We start from the raw sequence: 17,060 nt of genomic DNA on the forward strand, positions 1-17,060 counted from the left end.
CTCTCTCTATATATATATATATATATATATATATATATATATATATATATATATATATATATATATATATATATATATATACATATACTATGAATTTAATTTGGGACATTTTTATATTTTGTTGCCATTAAAACATCTCAACTCGTTTCGTATAAAGTATCTGTCTCTTGAAGTGCGTCCCTGAGTTTTTAATGAATTATGGCCGCTGATCGTAACTGTTATTTTACGGTCCGTGCTACGTCACCATCCCGGTCCAAAGATTGCCTGATTGTTTCCAAGCGTCCTGAGCAGAGAAGGCTGACTCGGATCCTAGTTTCCTCATTTTTTAACGCAAATTTCTTGACCGGGTGGCTTCAGTCTCACCACCTCTTCCATCCTGCCCGTCTTTCATCCACCTGGTTCTCAACTCTGGACCAGGTCTCAAAGTCCGAAGTGAGTGTACATAATGTTTTCCTTTTTTTTGTACTATAGTAATAATAATAATTATTATTATTATTATTTTGTCCATGTACCAAAGGTCACCATGCAAGTATTGGAATGACACTGATTTAATTTTGATGGGACGTGATTTTATCTTTGGAAATCAACAACAGTAGATTTTGTTATTTATCCTTTTCGTCAATGGAGGCTACAGCTGCGTTTGCTTTCAACAGTTAGCTTATAGTAGACGTGCACTTTCCACCATGACGTCCCTGATCCACTGCTGAAAACGATGCTTTGATCCTCTCCTCATTCATCTAGCACTGCTTCATGTCACACAGAGGGTACAGCGTGTGCTGAAGAATGAATGACTCTGTGTCTTTGTGTTGTCACGTTATTTGCTATTTAGTTTTTATTTTGTTTTTTTACTTCAACATGGTGCCGCGAGAGTGGCTGCTGATAGAACCCATCTGACAGCTGCCTTTCCAGCAGCTGCGATATTTTGTTTTTCTACTTCTTTCTTTCGTTATCTCTTCCTTTCATAACTTTTCTGTTGTAAAATGAAAATTTCTCCACTGCGAGACGAAGGCTAATCCAATCCAATTCAATTATTATTTATGGATTAAATTATAAATAATACAATAAAATAATATCATCCAAAATTTTATTTTAATTAATATTTTACAAAATTGCTGTGACCAAGTCGTTGTATTATTATTATTATTATTATTATTATTATTATTATTATTATTATTATTATTATTATTATTATTATTATACATCCATTTTCCGTACCGCTTATTCCTTATTAGGGTCGCGGGGTTGCTGGAGGATATCTCAGCTGTCTTAGGGCATGAGGCGGGGGGACACCCTGAATTGGTTGCCAGCACACAAAGACGTACAACAGTCACTCTCGGTTTAATGATGGATTTTGTTGTTTTATAAGAATCGCTTCTTTTACCCCCCTTTCAAACCATCTATGTTCTTTCGCTAAGATTTTAACCTCATTGTCGTCAAATGAGTGGTTGCTAGCTTTTAGGTGCAAATGTACTGCCGATTGAGGCCCACTAGTATTATCCCTGCGATGTTGATAGTCTTTTTTTGAGAATTTGTTGAGTCTCCCCAATGTACTGCTCTTTACAATTTTCATTCTTACAATGTATGGAATAAACTACATTACTTTGTTTTTCATTTGGTAGCCTATCTTTTTGGATGCACTAATTTTTGCCTTAACGTGTTTATCGGTTTGAAATAAGTAGGAATTTTATGTTGCCAAAGGACTCTAATTTTTAAGAAACTCCTGCAATGTACGGTACTGCTACTCCTCTCCTTTTTGAATCTTGAGAATTATTGGTTTCGTTCGCTATTCTTTCTTTCTGACATTTGTTGAATGACCACTGAGGGTACCCACAGTTAGTGAGTGCTCTCCTGATATGTTTTGACTCCTTTTCTCTACCTTCAGTGCTAGTTGGTATTAGTTTAGCCCTATGCTGGAGGGTTCTGATAACTCCTAGTTTATGTTGTAAACTAGCAACCACTCATTTGACGACAATGAGGTTAAAATCTTAGCGAAAGAACATAGATGGTTTGAAAGGGGGGTAAAAGAAGCGATTCTTATAAAACAACAAAATCCATCATTAAACCGGTCTGGTGGGTTGAGGTTCAATTTGGATCGTTCATACAATAGCCTGCTTAGGCAATACAGGTTAGGCAACTTTCGCAATGCTGATGAGGGTCGTTATGCTGATGAGGTGATACCGGGGGGAGTGGGGGTAATAGGCCAGTCGTTAGTCAGGAATGTAGGAACAATCAGTGGGGCCACAGGGAGGGGTCCCCTGCCCCCCCCCCCCCAACCTGAGAGTAGGGACCTATCATAGCTGTGTCCGGCGCCACCATGTCTGGACATTAGGGATATATAAATGGGGCCGATACGACCAGTCAGACTTTAGTTAGCTGACGAAGCCTCTTGGATAGGAGGCGAAACGTCCGAAACCTTCACTTTTGTACAGATGACGGCTGAAGAAACCTTCTCATCGATGGACCACTCCTGTACGACTGAGAGCTTACACAGACGTATTGTGCACCACAATGACAATCGACTACTGCAGCAAAATCTAGCCATGCACATTTACCGTAAATTAAGCAAGGTAGCATTTGTAGTAGATACATTCTTGATTAAAAAAAAAACTTTATACTTTGTGACAATGTTTTTTAATGTGATTAGTTGTCTCATTGTGCTACATGTTGTGAAAAATGGGGCGGCAACTTTTCAGTTATCTGCCCTGTTGTCCGCTAACTTTTTGTCATGAGTTTCAGACACTGTTTTTACTATAATTTGGGCAGGTTCGGCGGGCCGGATTAAAAAGCCTAACGGGCCGTATGTGGCCCGCGGGCCGTATTTTGCCCATTACTGCCCTATATATATATATATATATATATATATATATATATATATATAGGACCGAGGGACTTCCAGATACAGACTGACAAGATGGTAATGGCCAACCAACCAGATATTGTGGTCATAGATAAAGGGAAAAAGAAAGCCATTGTCGTGGATGTAGCGGTCCCGAGTGATGGAAACATCAGAAAGAAGGACCATGAGAAAATCGAGAAATACCAAGGGCTCAGAGAGGAGCTGGAGGGAGCCTGGAAGGTAAAGGTGACAGTCGTGCCTGTGGTGGTCGGAGCACTCGGGGCAGTGACCTCCAAACTCCACGAGTGGTTTCAACAGATCCCGGGAACAACATCGGATATCTCGGTCTAGAAAAGCGCAGTGCTGGGAACAGCGCGGATACTGCGCAGAACCCTCAAGCTTCCTGGCCTCTGGTAGAGGACCCGAGCTAAAATGGGGGACAGACACCACCCATGGTGGGTGAGACCAGGATTTATATATATATATATATATATATATATATATATATATAGGACCGAGGGACTTCCAGATACAGACTGACAAGATGGTAATGGCCAACCAACCAGATATTGTGGTCATAGATAAAGGGAAAAAGAAAGCCATTGTCGTGGATGTAGCGGTCCCGAGTGATGGAAACATCAGAAAGAAGGACCATGAGAAAATCGAGAAATACCAAGGGCTCAGAGAGGAGCTGGAGAGAGCCTGGAAGGTAAAGGTGACAGTCGTGCCTGTGGTGGTCGGAGCACTCGGGGCAGTGACCTCCAAACTCCACGAGTGGTTTCAACAGATCCCGGGAACAACATCGGATATCTCGGTCTAGAAAAGCGCAGTGCTGGGAACAGCGCGGATACTGCGCAGAACCCTCAAGCTTCCTGGCCTCTGGTAGAGGACCCGAGCTAAAATGGGGGACAGACACCACCCATGGTGGGTGAGACCAGGATTTATATATATATATATATATATATATATATATATATATATATATATATATATATCCCTCCTGTCCAGACATGGCGGTGCCGGACTCTGCTCTGACAGGTCCCTGCTCTCAGAAGACTACCCCCTGCAGCTGCTCCACGGATAGTTTCTATCGTTCTGACTAACGACTGGCCTGATTGCCCCACTTCGACCGGTATCTCCTCATCAGTATTCCTAATCCTATGTTGCCTAAGCAGGCTATTGTATGAACGATCCAAATTGAACCTCACCACACCAAACCGGTTTAATGAAGGATTTTGTTGTTTTATAAGAATCGCTTCTTTTACCCCCTTTCAAACCATCTATGTTCTTTCGCTAAGATTTTAACCTCATTGTCGTCAAATGAGTGCTTGTTTGCTTTTAGGTGCATATGTACTGCCGATTGAGGCCCACTAGTATCATCGCTGCGATGTTGATAGTCTTTTTTTGAGAATTTGTTTAGTCTCCCCAATGTACTGCTCTTAAAATTAGTAGGAATTTTGTGTTGCCAAAGGACTCTCAGCCAAAGGTTTTTCAGAAACTCCTGCAATGTAAGGTACTGCTACTCCTCTCCTTTTTGTATCTTCAGATTTTTTTGTTTCATTCGGCAGTGCGTATGCACCTAAAAGCTAGCAACCACTCATTTGATGACAATGAGGTTAAAATCTTCGCAAAAGAACATAGATGGTTTGAAAGGGGAGAAATAAGTAGGAATTTTATGTTGCCAAAGGACTCTAATTTTTAAGAAACTCCTGCAATGTACGGTACTGCTACTCCTCTCCTTTTTGAATCTTGAGAATTATTGGTTTCGTTCGCTATTCTTTCTTTCTGACATTTGTTGAATGACCACTGAGGGTACCCACAGTTAGTGAGTGCTCTCCTGATATGTTTTGACTCCTTTTCTCTACCTTCAGTGCTAGTTGGTATTAGTTTAGCCCTATGCTGGAGGGTTCTGATAACTCCTAGTTTATGTTGTAAACTAGCAACCACTCATTTGACGACAATGAGGTTAAAATCTTAGCGAAAGAACATAGATGGTTTGAAAGGGGGGTAAAAGAAGCGATTCTTATAAAACAACAAAATCCATCATTAAACCGGTCTGGTGGGTTGAGGTTCAATTTGGATCGTTCATACAATAGCCTGCTTAGGCAATACAGGTTAGGCAACTTTCGCAATGCTGATGAGGGTCGTTATGCTGATGAGGTGATACCGGGGGGAGTGGGGGTAATAGGCCAGTCGTTAGTCAGGAATGTAGGAACAATCAGTGGGGCCACAGGGAGGGGTCCCCTGCCCCCCCCCCCAACCTGAGAGTAGGGACCTATCATAGCTGTGTCCGGCGCCACCATGTCTGGACATTAGGGATATATAAATGGGGCCGATACGACCAGTCAGACTTTAGTTAGCTGACGAAGCCTCTTGGATAGGAGGCGAAACGTCCGAAACCTTCACTTTTGTACAGATGACGGCTGAAGAAACCTTCTCATCGATGGACCACTCCTGTACGACTGAGAGCTTACACAGACGTATTGTGCACCACAATGACAATCGACTACTGCAGCAAAATCTAGCCATGCACATTTACCGTAAATTAAGCAAGGTAGCATTTGTAGTAGATACATTCTTGATTAAAAAAAAAACTTTATACTTTGTGACAATGTTTTTTAATGTGATTAGTTGTCTCATTGTGCTACATGTTGTGAAAAATGGGGCGGCAACTTTTCAGTTATCTGCCCTGTTGTCCGCTAACTTTTTGTCATGAGTTTCAGACACTGTTTTTACTATAATTTGGGCAGGTTCGGCGGGCCGGATTAAAAAGCCTAACGGGCCGTATGTGGCCCGCGGGCCGTATTTTGCCCATTACTGCCCTATATATATATATATATATATATATATATATATATATATATAGGACCGAGGGACTTCCAGATACAGACTGACAAGATGGTAATGGCCAACCAACCAGATATTGTGGTCATAGATAAAGGGAAAAAGAAAGCCATTGTCGTGGATGTAGCGGTCCCGAGTGATGGAAACATCAGAAAGAAGGACCATGAGAAAATCGAGAAATACCAAGGGCTCAGAGAGGAGCTGGAGGGAGCCTGGAAGGTAAAGGTGACAGTCGTGCCTGTGGTGGTCGGAGCACTCGGGGCAGTGACCTCCAAACTCCACGAGTGGTTTCAACAGATCCCGGGAACAACATCGGATATCTCGGTCTAGAAAAGCGCAGTGCTGGGAACAGCGCGGATACTGCGCAGAACCCTCAAGCTTCCTGGCCTCTGGTAGAGGACCCGAGCTAAAATGGGGGACAGACACCACCCATGGTGGGTGAGACCAGGATTTATATATATATATATATATATATATATATATATATATAGGACCGAGGGACTTCCAGATACAGACTGACAAGATGGTAATGGCCAACCAACCAGATATTGTGGTCATAGATAAAGGGAAGGTGCAAATGTACTGCCGATTGAGGCCCACTAGTATCATCGCTGCGATGTTGATAGTCTTTTTTTGAGAATTTGTTTAGTCTCCCCAATGTACTGCTCTTAAAATTAGTAGGAATTTTGTGTTGCCAAAGGACTCTCAGCCAAAGGTTTTTCAGAAACTCCTGCAATGTAAGGTACTGCTACTCCTCTCCTTTTTGTATCTTCAGATTTTTTTGTTTCATTCGGCAGTGCGTATGCACCTAAAAGCTAGCAACCACTCATTTAATGACAATGAGGTTAAAATCTTCGCAAAAGAACATAGATGGTTTGAAAGGGGAGTAAAAGAAGCGATTTTCATAAAACAACTAAATCCTTCATTATTATTTATTATTTATTATTGTGCTGAGGTAAGTATTGCATAGGGCAGGGGTGTCAAACTCCGGTCCTCAAGGGCCCGAATCCTACATTTTTTCCAAGTCTCCCTGTTGCAACACACCTGGGAGACTTGGAAAACATGTAGTACTGCCCATCGAGGTTCGGAGTTTGACACCAATGGCATCGGGGGAAAAATGGCAAATGTCGTATCAGCATCATTATCTTTCTGGCTGCGTATCTTGAGTCAAAGATTTAACTTTGGTTCAAAGGCTTAAGCAGGCAGGGAGTGGCACTACTTTAGTAAGGCATCCATTAAATCGTAAAGTCATTGACACAAAAAACAGCATGAAATGGATTTGCAACTATGTGTTGAATTATCAGTTTATTGTGAACTCTGAGGAATAACCCAAGTTCACAAAGTTCTAGATTGGTGATCACTATTGTGAAATTACAACAATAATCATGTTCCTTTTCATATTTCATTTAGAAAAATAAAGATAAAATGGGATCAATAGTATCCTTCTTCGGGCGAGTGTGTGGGCAGCAGAACAAGCGAGGTAAGTCTATTTTCAGGATTTTCTCGATTGCTAAATTTTGCTGCGGAAGTATTTGCACGTGCACTCATTCAAAAAGAGGGAATGAAAAGTCATAAAAATTCTCTGTCCAAATAATTTTTTGATCTATCTGTGTGACATTTCTCCAACTTGTATTATTTTTACCAAACTATTTTTTTTTTATCAACAGAGGCGGAGAGACGACTGCGAGCCAATGACAGAGCTTTCAACCTTTCTTACCGATATGCTGTCAGTCCAGAAGAAAAAAATTCACAGTGCACTCATTTGATTATTATTATTACTATTATTGCTATAATTGTTATTATTGCTATTATTAAAATCACAATGCACTCATTAGATTACTATTATGACGATTATTACTATTATGACTATTATTGCTATTATTGCTATTACAGGTATTGCTATTATTACAATTATTGTTATTATTGTTATGATTGCTATTGTTAAAATCACAATGCACTCATTTGATTATTATTACTATTATTGTTATTGATATGAGTGATATTATTATTATTATTAAAATCACAATGCACTCATTAAATTACTATTATTACTATTATTTCTATTATTGCTATTGTTATTATTACCATTATTGTTGTTGTTATTATTGCTAATATTAAATTCACAATACACTAATTTGATTATTATTATAATTACTACTATTGTTATTCTTATTATGGTTGTTGAAATTATTATTAGATTACTATTATTATTATTATTATTACTATTGTTATTATTGTTACTATTATTACTATTGTTGCTTTATTGCTATATTACTATTATTGTTGTTGTTATTATTGCTATTATTAAAATCACAATGCACTCATTAGATTATTATTATTATTCATTTACGACTTTTTCATTCTACAGGATAACGGCATCAAGACATCCAAGTACAACATCTTGACCTTCCTGCCGCTGAACCTTTTTGAGCAATTCAGGAGGCTCGCCAACTGCTTTTTCCTCTTCCTCTTTATACTTCAGGTAGATTTGGGCTTGACTTTTTCATTCGGCGAACGCCGTAATGCAGTTCTTGATGGGCTCTTTGCAATTAACAAGATGAACTTGAGTCCAGGCCTGAAAAGTTACATGCAGTTTATAAGATCCTTTAGTTTTCAGTCTACACTGTATGAAATAATACATCCAATATTTGCCATCTTATATTACATAGATTAGTTTTAATATGTCTTTGTGTGTGTCTTTGAGCAGCTCATCCCACAAATCTCCTCGCTCGCCTGGTTCACCACAGCCGCTCTTCTCATTTTGGTGCTCTCCATCACAGCGGTCAAAGATGCCTCTGATGACATTGTGAGCAGATAACAACCTACCTATCATTTGTTTATTCATTGTTGTATTTATTCGCTATTTAATTTAATTTATTTATTAATTTATTTATTTATTTGCTAGTTTGGTTATGACTGTAAAATGTATTATTTATTTATTTATTTATTTATTTATTTATTTATTTATTTATTTATTTATTTCCGGATTTATTTTTTATTCATGCATTCATTTATTTGTGTATGTATGTCTGTATGGATGTATACATGGATGTATTTATTTATGTATTTGCTAGTTTGGCTATTTATTTATTTATTTATTTATTTATTTCTTTATTTATTTATTTGCTAGTTTGGCTATAACTGTAAAGTGTCCTGGCGGGTTTTGAAAGGCGTTTAGAAATTAAATGTATTATTATTATTATTATTATTATTATTATTATTATTATTATTATTATTATTATTTATTTATTCATTTATTTATTTACGAATTTATTTTTTATTCATGCATTCATTTATTTGTGTATGTATGTCTGTATGGATGTATGGATGTATACATGGATGTATTTATTTATGTATTTGCTAGTTTAGCTATTTATTTATTTATTTATAAGTATTTTATTTATATCTTTCTTTTTTATTTATTTGCAAGTTTGGCTATTTATTTACAGATTAATTCATTTGTTTGTTTGTTTGTTTGTTTGTTTGTTTGTTTGTTTGTTTAAAAAAAGCAAACACAAACTTCCTTACTGTTTTATGTTTGTTATCCTTTTTCATGAACAGAACAGACACAAAAGTGACAACCAAGTAAATAACCGAGAAGTCAGCGTCCTCGTGGATGGGGAGTGAGTCATTTGGCCCTTTTCAAATCTTACAGTAATGTTGCACAATGCATTGAAAAAACTTGTAGTTATCGTGAGATCGAAGCGGTTGTTTCATGATTGTCCCCATCCTTTCATTTGGTCAGACTTCGAACTGAAAAATGGATGCATGTTCACGTTGGAGATATTGTCAAATTGGAAAATAACCACTTTGTCACAGTAAGTGCCACGGCATGACCCCGTGCCAGGAAAAATCACTCTGTGTATTCATTCTTAGCGGCCTAATTGGTGTCGTCCTGCTATTTTCTTGACAAGTGTCCATTTTCCAGGCAGACATCCTTTTGCTCTCCAGCAGTGAGCCTCTCAATGTGGTTTATGTGAAAACGGCTGAATTAGACGGGTATGTCCTGTATGTATTAACTTGATTTCGTATCAATAATAATAATACTAATAATAATAATAATAATAATAATAACTACTAATACTACTACTACTACTACTACTACTAATAATAATAATAATAATAATAATAATAATAATAATACATTGTTGTTTCTAAGCGCCTTTCAAAACTCTCAAGGTTACTTTACAGTCACAGGATAGTTTCTCTGTGGGTGAGCAGCGGCAGCCACATGCGCCAGCGTTCATTCAACCCGGAAGTAACTCGAATAGATACAAAGCTAGCTAATATATAGCTAATAGCTAGCCAGCTAGATAGATAGCCAGATAGATAGATAGCTATATTGACAGCTGGATAGCCAGATAATATTCTTCTTTTCCTTTCAGCTTTTCCCTTCAGGGGTCGCCACAGCGAATCAATGTCCTCCATCTAACCCGGTTTTGTGCATCCTCTTCTCTCACACCAGCTACCTTCATGTCCTCTTTGACCACATCCATAAACCTCCTCTTCGGTCTTCCTCTCGGTCTCCTGCCTGGCAGTTCAAGGCTCAGCATCCTTCTCCCAATAGAGTCACTCTCTCTCTTCTGGACATGGACATGTCCAAACCATTTCAGTCTGGCCTCTCTGACTTTCTCTCCAAAGCCTCTAATATGAGTTGTCCCTCTAATGTATTTATTCCTGACTCTATCCAACATGGTCACTCCCAAAGAAAACCTCAACATTTTCAGCTCTGCTACCTCCAGCTCTGCTTCCTGTCTTTTCTTCAGTGGCACTGTCTCCAGTCCAAACATCATGGCTGGTCTCACCACTGTTTTATACACTTTTCCTTTCATCCTAGCTGAAACACTTGTAACACACATCACACCTGACATTTTTCTCCAGCCGCTCCAGCCTGCCTGGACACGCTTCTTCACCTCTTTTCCACACTCTCCATTGCTCTGGACAGTTGACCCCAAGTACTTAAAATCCTCCACTTTCTTCATCTCTTCCCCCTGTAGCATCACTCTTGCACTTGGATCCCTCTCATTCACACACATATATTCCGTCTTGCTGCGACTGATCTTCATTACTCTCCTTTCCAGGGCATATCTTCACATCTCCAGTTTCTCCGCCACCTGCTCCCCGTTCTCGCTACAGATCACAATGTCATCTGGCTAGCCAGATAATAATAATAATAATAATAATAATAATAATACATTTTATTTCCAAGCGCCTTTCAAAACTCTCAAGGTCACTTTACATCACAGGATAAAGTATTTCTGTGGATGAGCAGCGGCAGCCGTGTCAGGGTTTTTCTTCTTCCTCTCTTTGTGTGAGGTTGGAATCTAATGTTATCTCCCCCCCCCCCCCTCCACCCTATCGCGCCTCCTCCCCCAGTGAAACCAATCTGAAAGTCAAACAGGCTCTGACTGTCACTGGAGCGATGGGAGATGACACCGAAGCACTGTCCAGCTTTAACGGTGAGAACATCGGTGGGCGATTTGGTCACGTTCCGATTGGTCCAAATATTTTAACCATTGTGCATAAAACAAATATGTTTTCCAGGAGAAATTAAATGTGAGCCTCCAAACAATCGGCTGGAAATTTTTAAAGGGACACTCGCAGTCGATGGACAAACGTATTCTTTGGACAATGACAAAGTGCTTCTGCGTGGATGCACTCTGAGGAATACAGAGTGGTGCTTCGGACTGGTTATCTTTGCAGGTAAAGTGAGACCACAGCCAATTTAAAAAAAAAACATTTTTGTCAAATTTTGACTTTGCAATTTTGCAACAAATTGTCGTGCCGGGAGTCCTTTTAACTGCCACAGATTTGAATGACCAACACCTGTGCAGGTGCCGGGGATGCCGACAGCGCCACCCGTTGGTTGCCAACCAGATCGTGACAAATATGTGTCATAATGTGTCAATTTAACACGAGTTTCGATCTTTCTAGGCCCGGACACCAAATTGATCCAGAACAGTGGGAAGACAACGTTCAAAAGGACCAGCATTGATCATCTTATGAACGTCTTGGTACTATGTGTGAGTTCCAATCAATCCTTTACTGTTCACAAAAAAATGTTTGCCAGGAAAGTTCTGTCAGCCAGCAGATTTCGCTTCATATGTACTTTTTTTTTACCGATCAGATTTTTGTTTTCCTGCTGTCCATGTGCTTCGTTCTGGCCGTTGGTCATGCCATTTGGGAAATGACGGATGGCTCCGTTTTCACTGTGTTCCTCCCTCCAGAACCAGGCACCCATGCTCGTCTCTCATCATTCCTCTCCTTCTGGTCTTATGTGATCCTCCTAAACACGGTGGTGCCCATGTCTCTCTTTGTCAGGTATTTCGTGACGCCGATTCGTTGGAACATGGTCAGTTCACGCCACACCTTGTCTTTTTTTCCAGCGTGGAAGCCATCCGTCTGGTAAATAGTTTTTACATCGACTGGGACAGGAAGATGTATTACCCCAAAAATGACACTCCAGCTCAGGCGAGGACCACCACTCTGAATGAAGAACTCGGTCAGATCAAATATATCTTCAGCGACAAAACTGGCACCCTCACACAGAACATTATGACGTTTAATAAGTGTTCGATCAATGGGAAACGTTATGGTGAGCAGAATTTTTCGAGCTTCACACATATAGTCAATGTATAGCTCTAAATATGAATGTGGTGTGCGTACTGTGGTTTTAGGGGAGCTCTTGGATTCTTCAGGACAGAGAATTGAAATAAAGGAGGTGAGATTGTCAAGATATGACATATCCAAATGTCCAAATAAGTGACGAACAATACAAGGCCCCATTGGGCAAAATATAGTTCGCCATTTTATTCTTTGGCTTGTTGCAGATCTTAAAATGTATTTCTTCCTGTAGAGTACACCAAGGGCCGATTTTACGTGGAACCAACAAGCCGATCCTAAGTTCATTTTTTACGACCAGAATCTGGTGGACGTTGTCAAGGACGGTAACACGGAGGCTCAAACGTTCTTTCGTTTGTTGGCTCTGTGCCATACTGTCATGCCCGAGGAAAAAACAGAGGGTCAGCAAAAGTTTTCTTAGCAACACGGTCTACAGATACGACCCCGTGTTCGATCTTCTGTCCGTTTTGATCCGCCAAGGGGAGCTTCGTTACCAGGCTCAGTCCCCCGATGAAGGCGCTCTAGTGTACGCTGCAAGAAATTTTGGCTTTGTGTTCCGTTCACGCACGCCGGAGAACATCACCATCGTGGAGATGGGCCAACAAGTTGTCTATGAACTTTTGGCTGTTTTGGACTTCAATAATGTGCGGAAGAGGATGTCCGTCATCGGTGAGGTTCCTTCCTTCAATCCAAAAACAAAAAAATCAAAGCGTCTGAACTCTTAACGTCCTCGGTCTGACCTCCAGTGCGCAACCCTGAAGGGAAGTTGACCCTTTACTCCAAAGGGGCAGACACCATCATCTACGAGAGGCTTCACTCTTCCTGCAACAACCTCAAGGGCGTCACCACCGGACATCTCAATGTAAGTTTAAATGTTCTCCTAAATGGATAGTCAATTGTTCTCATTAACATTTCTCAACCCCTTACTGTAGGAATACGCCGGCGATGGTCTCCGAACCTTGGTTCTGGCTTACAAGGATTTGGATGAGAGCTATGTGAAGGGGTGGATGCGGCGCCACCACCAGGCCAGCACCGCCATCGGAGAACGAGACGAGAAACTTGATGAGCTGTATGAAGAGATTGAGAAAGACTTGCTGGTAGGTTCACCGGTTAACTATTGTGCTTGAGAGTTTGACGGCTATCTGATATAAGACGGCAGAGGCAGTTTTGAGGTTGAATCTGTTCCTTTCAGTTACTCAGAGTAAAACGTCTGAGTCCCACATACATATTCTGACTAGTACCATTAAGACCGTTTTTGGTTTAGCTACTGGGAGCAACGGCAGTGGAAGACAAGTTGCAAGATGGTGTGCCTCAGACAATAGCGCAGCTAGCCAAAGCGGCCATTAGATTTTGGGTGTTGACGGGAGATAAACAAGGTTATTTTCTGCCGCCTACAACCAATTTTTTTTTTTTTTTTTGGGGGGGGGGATTTTATAAATTAATGTTCGTAAATTCTCATTTTGCTCAGAAACTGCGGAAAATGTTGGCTATTCTTGCAACATGCTACGAGAGGAAATGAAAGACGTTTTCACCGTGTCCGCAAATACGGCAGAAGGTGTCGAAGAAGAGCTTCGGTGTGTAAAATCTCAGATTGCCGCATTTTGTATTTAGTCCAACATTGTCGCCATAAACCAAAAGCGGTTCACAAAAGAGCAACACGTCCTTTGTCCTCCGTTTTCCTGTTTCTAGAAATGCAAGAAAGAAAATGTGTCCGACAGCAGCAAAAGAACCAAAAGTGACCAGAGCTCGTTCTGGCCTTTTGTGGCTGCAAAGAACCGAAACTGTTCAACATGATAAGGTGGATGGGGAATATGCACTTGTTATAAATGGACATAGTCTGGTAAATGAGTGTTGACCCTCTTATATTTATGCTATTTGACTTCATTTCGCCATGCAGAACCGAAATCCTCAGTTTCCGCATCTTTCTATTGGTCCCCAGGCTTTTGCCTTAGAGAAAAACTTGGAGTTGGAACTCTTAAGGACGGCCTGCATGTGCCAAACGGTGATCTGCTGCAGAGTCACGCCACTGCAGAAAGCCCAGGTTGTTCAACTGGTTAAAAAATACAAACAGGCGGTCACGCTAGCCATCGGGGACGGGGCCAACGACGTCAGCATGATCAAGGGTATGTAAGCTCAACCGACAGACGCTACAAAAAAATACAAGTTCGGGCTTCATTTGTCCGTTTTGCCGTTTGTCTTCCAGCTGCACATATTGGCGTGGGTATCAGTGGTCAGGAGGGTATGCAGGCTGTCCTGTCCAGCGACTTCTCCTTTGCTCAATTTCGTTATCTCCAGCGTCTGCTCCTTGTGCACGGACGCTGGTCATATCTGCGCATGTGCAAGTTTCTGCAATATTTCTTCTACAAGAATTTCACCTTCACCTTCGTGCATGTCTGGTACGCATTCTTTTGCGGCTTTTCGGCACAGGTGAGGAACATGGATGAATAATAAAGGAAAAATAACCTGATGGTTTTTATGTCTATGCCTTGTGTGCCATTGGGCAGTGTTCTAATAAACACGTTTATACTCAAAATTTAAATATAGGATCCTTTTCATATTGTCTTTTGTAATTCTTAGACTGTGTATGACCAGTGGTTTGTCAGCATGTACAATGTCGTGTACACGGTCCTCCCTGTCCTTGGAATGAGTCTTTTTGACCAGGTAAGCGACTGCAAATGTCCGCATCATGAGAGATTGTGTCACCCTTCATTCCTCCCCACCGTGCGTTTCACTAGGATGTGAACGATCGCTGGAGTTTCCGCCATCCTCAGCTTTACTCGCCGGGGCCTTTGAATATTTACTTCAATAAGAAGTCCATGGTGTGCTGCATGATCCATAGCTGCTACAGCTCCCTCGTAGTCTTCTTCATCCCATGGGCGGCCATGCGCGACACGGTCGCAGACGATGGGAGAGACGTTGCGGATTATCAGTCGTTTGCGTTCGTTGTGCAGACGTGCCTTCTTATTGTCGTCAATATTCAGGTGAGGAAGTGGTGAAGCAAGGTTATGATGATTTGAGTTGGCTCATTTTTTTTTGGGTGGGGGGCAGTTGTCCACTGGTTCGCATGGAGGTCTCATTGTGCAGAGGTGCACAGAGGTTGCATGTTCTCCCAGTACCTGTGCAGATTTTCTCCGGGTGCTTTGGTTTCCCCCAACATTCCAAAATCATGTGGAACACTAAATTATCCCTATGCAAAGTGTGGGAGGATGTTTTTCTTGTCTGTATGCCCTGCAATTGCCTGTCAAGCAGTTCAGGGTGTAACCCTCCGGCTCCTGACCGAGCACTTTGATTTTTTTAATATAGTACGTTAACAATTCGATTCCCCATAGAGTGGCAATGAATACTGTATGTGCTCTCAGGTTTAAATATATATATTTTTTGTCAATGTTTCAGCTTTGTCTAGACACAAATTACTGGACAGCCATGAACCAGTCCTTTATGTGGGGCAGCCTGATACTGTACTTCGCCACCACCTTCGCCATGCACAGCAATGAAATGTTCTCCATATTCACGTCTGTATTTCCTTTCATCGGTGAGGCACTTTGAACTGGAACAGGAACGACTATTGCACAATTTTCAACATTGCTTATTTTGGACTGCCAACCTAGTTTCTATTTGATTGTCAAAGAATAAGACCGGCATTAACTAAAATGCTAAGGAAAAGGTTTAGCGTCCTGCTGCATGTCATGAATTCGTCCATTTTGATCTCTTTGGCTACTGAGCTTTGTAATTGTGAATTGTGTCATCCTGCAGGCACAGCGAGGAACTCTTTGAGCCAGCCGAATGTGTGGCTGACAATATTCTTGACATGCCTCCTCTGCGGTCTTCCAGTGTTGGCCTTCCGTTTCATTATCATTCAACTTCGACCCACCATCAATGACCAGGTATGACAGTCCGAAGTGAGGTGAGGTGAAAGGACTTTTTTTGTCGCAAAGGGCTAACGTTAGGATCGTTTACTACCTGGACTTTGGGCTTCATAATCTCCACCATGTGCCGTAGTTTTCCCAAAATACAAATGCAATTCCTAATTTGTAGCGCTGCAAGGGGTTACAAATTTTAAGGTGGGACTTTGTCATCTGCAGGTGAGATACAAGGTGCGTAAAGAGGGAGTACCCAGTACTGTTCCTTGCGGTCCGCCAGCCCGGCGAGTCAGCACTCGGCGGTCCAGCTACGCCTTCTCTCATGCTCAGGGCTACGGCGATTTGGTAACATCACGAAAATTCCTGCTGAAACGTCCCATCAAGAGTCACAACAGTGACCCTAAAGAGCCTCAATTGTACCGTGTCATTTCAAAGGATTCAGAGCGCCAACCACATACGCTCTAGTTCATAGGTAGCCGCATACTGAGGCCATATGTTACTTTCTCACGTATTACTGATACTGTGTAAGTCTGTTTATGAGGCAAGTAACACAAGATCTTCATTTCGTCAGTACATATTTTTATTTGGTGGTGAGTCATTGAATGTTTGTTTTTGGCTCAATCTCTGGGCTCAATAAAGGATGCTCTAGTTTTTGCAAAAATCCCAGCTGTTTTATTTTTTCACATGCAAACAGCATTAAAAACAAATTATGGTCTATCCAACTCTTCCTTTTTCAAGTTTCACTTTCAGGCATTTGCGCTGACCCCAGGGTGTGCTGCATACCTGCTCTGTCAAAGTCAAAGCCACATTGTCTGCTCTGATTGGTCCGACTAATTCATTTCTACTGTTGTTTTACTACCCACCCGGTATCACCATCTAGGTCCAAAGATCGCTTTATT

The 17,060-nt window shown here is 41.1% G+C and overlaps 1 protein-coding gene across 2 annotated transcripts; it reads left to right on the plus strand.

Moving 5' to 3' along the window:
- The first annotated feature begins 344 nt into the window (after positions 1–344).
- LOC148884197 (phospholipid-transporting ATPase ID-like) lies at positions 345–16,844 on the plus strand. 2 transcript variants are annotated; one of them, XM_089020532.1, is made up of 28 exons: positions 345–432; positions 7,091–7,160; positions 7,348–7,406; positions 8,049–8,162; positions 8,388–8,486; positions 9,242–9,303; positions 9,426–9,498; positions 9,609–9,679; positions 11,057–11,139; positions 11,225–11,383; positions 11,615–11,703; positions 11,808–12,001; positions 12,067–12,275; positions 12,358–12,401; positions 12,537–12,702; positions 12,782–12,970; positions 13,048–13,163; positions 13,234–13,398; positions 13,566–13,677; positions 13,770–13,875; positions 13,991–14,141; positions 14,241–14,424; positions 14,505–14,728; positions 14,879–14,962; positions 15,037–15,282; positions 15,695–15,833; positions 16,055–16,185; positions 16,384–16,844. In XM_089020532.1, exons 2-28 carry the CDS (start codon positions 7,106–7,108, stop codon positions 16,624–16,626), a joined length of 3,567 nt encoding a protein of 1,188 aa, XP_088876658.1. In that variant the 5' UTR covers positions 345–432; positions 7,091–7,105; the 3' UTR covers positions 16,627–16,844. The 2 variants fall into 2 exon arrangements, with proteins under 2 accessions (XP_088876658.1, XP_088876659.1); XM_089020533.1 differs by lacking the exons at positions 345–432; positions 7,091–7,160; positions 7,348–7,406; ... (1 more) ...; positions 9,426–9,498; positions 9,609–9,679 and having other exon boundaries at positions 16,384–16,843.
- The last annotated feature ends 216 nt before the right edge of the window (positions 16,845–17,060 follow it).

Source organism: Hippocampus bargibanti, linkage group LG18, assembly GCF_051943395.1.
Source record: "Hippocampus bargibanti isolate YZ-2025 linkage group LG18, ASM5194339v1, whole genome shotgun sequence".
In the NCBI taxonomy this organism is placed as follows: Eukaryota; Metazoa; Chordata; class Actinopteri; order Syngnathiformes; family Syngnathidae; genus Hippocampus; species Hippocampus bargibanti.